This window comes from Camponotus vicinus, unplaced genomic scaffold (genome assembly GCF_025532165.1).
Source record: "Camponotus vicinus isolate PSW18456_S1 unplaced genomic scaffold, iyCamVici1.0 SCAF_14, whole genome shotgun sequence".
In the NCBI taxonomy this organism is placed as follows: domain Eukaryota; kingdom Metazoa; phylum Arthropoda; class Insecta; order Hymenoptera; family Formicidae; genus Camponotus; species Camponotus vicinus.
Genome location: NW_028141950.1, coordinates 6661035 through 6667500, shown reverse-complemented (window position 1 = coordinate 6667500; position 6466 = coordinate 6661035). Strand labels below are relative to the sequence as shown.

At 28.3% G+C, this 6466-nt stretch overlaps 1 protein-coding gene across 1 annotated transcript in view; it reads right to left on the bottom strand.

The window, feature by feature from the left end:
* Positions 1–5850, bottom strand: part of LOC145964814 (proto-oncogene tyrosine-protein kinase ROS-like) — an 11184-nt gene extending 5334 nt beyond the window's left edge. Inside the window, exons 1-6 of the mRNA XM_083087966.1 lie at positions 5017–5850; positions 3136–3280; positions 2477–2570; positions 2014–2337; positions 1497–1799; positions 1–1273 (exon numbers count right to left, since the gene is read on the bottom strand). The exon at positions 1–1273 is cut by the window's left edge and continues 163 nt beyond it. Coding sequence (XP_082944092.1) covers positions 1–1273; positions 1497–1799; positions 2014–2337; positions 2477–2570; positions 3136–3280; positions 5017–5169 — 2292 coding nt within the window. The 5' untranslated portion in view covers positions 5170–5850. The remainder of the gene's footprint in view (positions 1274–1496; positions 1800–2013; positions 2338–2476; positions 2571–3135; positions 3281–5016) is intronic.
* Positions 5851–6466: the final 616 nt, after the last annotated feature.

Genomic DNA, 6466 nt, shown 5'->3' with positions numbered 1-6466 from the left:
TTGCCACTTTTCTGCTGCAATATCTTTGTACTCTAGTCTAAAAAGGATCGTCACATTAATGTTTGAGATCCATGAAATGTTCATGCTATTTATGTTGACCCCGCTCAAAGTAATATTGTTTGGTTCTGAGTATATGTGAACGATCTCGCTTAAACTCTCGTTGTACAAATCGCTGAAATTAATTGGATACACACGCAGGTATATCAAGTAATCTTGTACTGGTAGCGACAAGTTAATCTTTGTGAAAAATCTGCCGTCTGCCATACGTTTCGGCACATTGATAAATTGTTTGCCCTTTTGTTGCGTGCCGTTCACTAATGTAACTGATTTCCAATGCACTTCGTATGTCACGGCCATGCAGTTCACTTTCCCGAATGGAATCCAATGAACTACTGCTATAGTAGGCGTCAAAACTAGAACACTTATGTTTTCTGGTGCATTGGGCTTGCCCGAATTAGTTTTTATTGATATCACATTCGAATCGAATGGATTTATTGATAATTGATCAAAGTAAAAATTGCTTAAAGTAAACTTCAACTTGTACTCTGTAAATGGTGTTAAGTTCTGAATCTCGTAATATCGCTTGTACGTCTGCACATTGAATTTCTCAGACTTGTTGAGATTGTTGCCTAAACAGCTTACGGAGATAGTATATATAGTAGTTGGTAAATTATATTTTTTGCATCCACTCTTTGCAACCGGCTCCGGAAGATTCACAACGATGCTGTTTGCCGTTGTATTCACATTCTCAAAATTATAAACTTTTTCGTCAGGTATCACACATCTCATTGGAGGATATGGTTGTGCAGATTTATCATAAACGTAAATATTAAAAAGCCAATTATGTAATTCTAATATTATCTTTTCAACATATTCGGCTGCATTTGAGACGCTCTTGAGACTTGCATATTTCTTTTTCAAAACGTAGAGACTATATGGATACAAATTACCTCTTGCTAAAATGTAAATGTTTGTTTTGTGAATCATCATAGTTCGGAATATGATGTTATCACTTATGCTTTCCTTGTGTAAAATCGAATTGCACATAGAAACGTTAATGTCTGTCACAAATATGTGATCATAACTTGACCAGTAAATTAACGGCTCCTCATTATTCATGTCATCAATTATCATTTTATGAATAAGATATGTATAATTAAATAGGCAATTGGATGCATTTATCTGAACAATTTGCACGTTTTTTCCATCGAGATGATATTGCCTCATATAATATTTACCATACATCGAATCGTATGATAGGGAATATAAAATTCTAAAAAATATATAATTATTTTAGTCATTATAAAGAATTATTTTGACAAAAACAGAAACTTGTATGTAGTAAAAATTCGAAATTCTTATAATTATATAATAACTTATTATTTCTTTTACTTATGATCTTAATTATAAAACCACGTAAAATTATAGAAAAATTACAAATTTGCATAAATCTTTAATGGAAAATTATTTTTTCAGGTGAACGGTAGTAAACGTACCCCATAGACGGTGATACATTTAATCGTTCATGATCAATTCTTGATTTGAATATTTCATCAAATTTAATTATGCCATTTTCCCACATTGTTAAGTCGAACTTTACAATATGAGAGTAGCCTGACCCTTCATAGGTGAAATATAGATTTCTTGCTACCCAGTCAATGCAAAGATCATGTAGATAATAATCAAAGCTAGCTATTTCTGTGGTTTTATTTTCATTAATCTTCAATGTCATTAGGTTATTTTCGCCAATCCAATAAATTCTATTGTCTTGTAACGAATAAGCGGCATTACGTACATTTCTGAAAAAAAGGAGCTATATTCTATTACTGATCTGAAAAAAAGAACTATAATTGTATAGTAAAAAATTATAGTTGAGATTTCTAATTTTATATTTATTACTACTATAATGTTGATAATAATAAACTTGTGCATAATAATAATAACTTTAACTTTATAGCTAGTGTTAAAAATAATTTATGATAATTATAACTATTTTTTTATCAGTATACGTACTTTGACGTTACTAAATTAGTAATGGTGTTTGAATCTACGTCCAATATGCGGATACTTTCGTTCGTTGTGAATAATAATTTAGGTATTGGATTTTCATGTGTAGTCGACATATTGATTAAATCCGTGTAAGGACCAGCAACAATTTTAGTATGCGCACGTACTCGAAAATAATATGTCGTGTTAGATATTAGATTGTGCACCGTGTGCTCCAATTTTGTAGTTGTGATATTTTTATCGTCGCAGGTTTCTCTAAAGTCCTCGAAGAAAGAACACTGCACTTGATATCCTTGTATTATTTTATCGGTAAATTCAGGTTGGTTCCATCTGTAAAAAAATAAAAATTTAGCCATTTTATATTTAACAAAATTATAACAGAATTAACATTTTGATATATTTATGTCGTTGAATTTAAGAAAAAGAGAGAAAAATGAAAGAATACAAACTGGGAATTTAGATTCCTTACCTCAATGTCACAAAAATGTCGTTTACTTTTTCTGTAAATTGACTGTCGAATTGTACAAATGCTCTGAGAGATGTTGGCTTGCTCAAACTGCTTTCTAGAGATTTCAAGATCGTACATATTAACATAATTATATATAAGATTAAGTGGATTATCTCAGTGGATTAAATCAGAAAAAAACAATATAATGTGAAAATAAAGGAAAGAGAAAAAATAAATGTAAACTACAAAATACGGAAATTAGCACAGTATTGACCTTTAAAAAAATAATATAAGAATTTTTTGCGTCATTTAAGATTAAGAAAAGTAATCGTTAATTCATGGCAAAAACGATTAAATAACTTTTAATAAAGTGACAAGTACTTTTCGAAAAATTCCTATAACTTAAGAAATCAGAAGTATAATATTTGCGACTGCTTTAAAACAGAGTAACAAATTAATAAAATTGACTTTACCTTAAATTATGACAATTTTTATGTACAATGTTATGTTTATATTATGCTTTTCTATTTCTTTTTTGGACGGAATTAGAATTTATATTCTTCTCACTACTGGAAGATATTTTTAGATTTGATTTCCACTCTCTCTTCAATTTAAATTATATTTACACTTTTTCGTCATAGATTTTGTTATTAATGTTTTATGCATTTTTTGCAACTTACCGTTAGGTTCTGGGATCCTAAGAATATTTGCAAGTGGAACTTCATCGACTTCTCGCTCATTTCTCACAGTCATACTATCAGAATGACTCCGGTCAAATTCGAAATTTAGTATATGATGATCACTTTTCTCGGACATTGAAATATCCTTCATAAAGTATAACATACGAAAAGAATTAAGTGAATATCGTTGAGGTGATTGTTTCTGGTCAGTGATGCCAGTTTCGAGACGCTGCCCCCACCATTACATGTACCCAGTGAGAAATGATAAGTCGGATAGACGTCTAAGACGTTTAATAAACGTCTATTAGACATTTATTAAACGTCTTAGACGTCTATTCGACTTATCATTTCTCACTGGGTAGAGAAGGTAGCGCACACAAAGAAAGAGCCGTGTCCGTACACGTCGCCCAGCGCTCGGGCGACGTGTACGGACACGACTCTTTCTTTGTGTACGCTACCTCCTCTACATGTAGTGGTGGAGGCAGCGTCTCGAAACTGGCATCTATGTTTCTGGTGCTTCTAATGATAAATTATATAGATTATAAAATTAAACGAAAAATTGCCATTCGTTTTTTGTTTGCTTAATAATACCGGTTTGATATATACCATTCCTAAATGATATAAATTGCATGTAATGTAGTTTTATTCATATAGTAAAATCTAATTTTTATTTATTTTTTTAAGACATCTTCATATCAAACATAACTCATGTCAAAAATAAAATCAATCAAAAGGTTAACGAGAGTCAATGAGGATTCATAACAGCTTTTAGCAAGTAGTACAAGCGAAAGTGTAGCTCTTTGCAATTATTAAAACAATTTTGTTTAACGATTTGATTCTTTCTCATGATGGGTTAGTTAACTCTTCTCAATTTTACCGTAACTCATATTTCTTTTCAAAAATTTGCCGATATTACTGAAGTTTTAATAAGTTTTGTACTTCAAGAATAAAAAGGTTAAAAATATTGTTTCTTTAGTTATTAAATATTAGACATAGAATTATATAAATTCTTTTATTTATTACCTTGTCAAGTTTTTTCTCGAATGTCGATATATTTTTAACACAAACAAATCCTGGAAATGATAGTATAAACCGATAGTATAAACCGATAATTCCTCCATAAAAATATGTGGATATAATTGTATATAAATGATATGTACAATGAAAATTAGTATAAATTCAAGTGATTGTTATTGAATATATTGTCGATCGAATTATTAGCGTTAATAGATACAATTTGAAGAATGTTTGATGAATGGTTTCTTTATTAGACAGATTTTCTATCTCGATATTTAGTAACACTGTGCCGTTATATAATTATCCTTAACACAAAGAAATAATGCTAACTTTCTAAATTAATTTCATAAAATAAAATCTACACTAGTATAAAGCTTACTATATATCAATAAATATTATAAATATCATAAATAGAAAGATAAAGAAATTTTAGAAATTGAAGAAAAAAGACATAAAATTCTATTGAAGTATCATCGTATGTATATATTAATGTAGCAGATAGTAACCAGAAAATTTCATTAATTTTAAAAATTGTTATTTTTAGAAATAATAATTATATATATATATATATATATATATATATATATATAAAGAGAGAGAGACAAAATAATACAGTCAAATTTTAAAATACCGTTTTAATTAAATTTAATATAGTATATAACATCCATTTGTAAAGAAAATTTCGAAACTATCCATCTTTTTTTTACAACATTGTACATACTTTTTTCTTTCATATTGAATTGTTTTATTTTATCTTGTCTTATTATAGGTAGAATATATAATTTATTATCATTCATTTTTAGTTACACTACTAGCTGCAATAATATTCAATTATTTCTTAATCAAGCGAAAAATATCTCTTACCTGCGTGAAATTTAAATCCGGACATATGGAAACACTTTCTTCCTGGAGGCTGTTTGAAGGGGTATAATCCTTCGGTATAGAAGTGATAGTTGCCTTTGTCAGTACTGAAGCTTTCAATAAAACACATAAAATTGTTCCAAACATAATTTGCATTTTTCGTAAATGTTTGCACTCAATCGGTTTCCGTTGAATCCTCAATTAGTTGTTTTTCTCACTCTACTAATTCTGATGTGTTATTCGAATTGATATTAATTCATATATATACATATATTTTCGATAAATTCCTTAAAACTCAGGTTTAACGAATCGCAAGTTATTATCGTTTAATATTATGTTTTTAGATTTCTCTTTATGGTCACGATCAGTATATATTTTAAGATTAAATTAGAGAATTCTTAGTAAGTAAATAATTTCTGTCTTTTTGGGAGAACAAATGACTATGCAAAATGATACATATTCATTGGATTGTATAGCGAACACAGGAATATAATTATTATCAGCTTTCCTTTTTCATTAATATTATAGTAGAAAAACATCGATAAAGAGATAACCACAATCAAATTACAAACGATCAAAGAAGTTATAGAATTATAGATCTTGTAACATTTTCAGTCATATTCAAGCACACGCAGCATGTAATCGAATTCATTTAAATATTTGCTATATGTTTTATTAAATATGTAATTATGACAATTCGTTCGTACGATTGTGTTACTACATACAATTGTGTTACTTCGTTGCTTTTCAAAATACACTATTCGTACACAAATTTTTGTGATATTCATATGATGCAGTTTGAATCAAATGAGAAGTAACGCGGTAGTGTGTTCTTGGCTAGCGATCACAATAGTAACTGACGTCGAATGATGAATCTGATCATGTGTTGCCATGACGTCTTATTAGCTGCATTCCGTTTGTAATTTATTTTTCTCTACGGAGATACTCGCGTTATTTCAAAAAGAATTAAAATCTTTAAAAATTGTTTGACAAAAAAGTTATATATGTGCAAAGCATAAATAGTTCTATCTATAAATAAGAATAATTATATGTATATATAATTGTTGAATGAATTTTATTATAAACTTTTTATATTAATTTATTTCTGAGTATCTTTTCTTTGGCATAAGAGGCACGTTTACTATATAAAAAGATATTCTGATTATAAGAAAAGTAATAATGGATTTAAAAAAGTGATTTATACGTTTTCTGTGACATTCATATAATGCAGTTTGAATCAATACGTAGCACTTTTAGTATAAATCTAGTAGTTCTAGTATAAATAAATACAAATTTCCAATAGCGCATAAATAACTAAAATAAATAAAATAATTGTATGAGTTATTATTATCGTTATTTGAATCGAATAACCTTATAATATAATAACGTATATAATATAACTTTACTTAATATTAACTTAACATAATATACTTAATATGATATATAATATAAT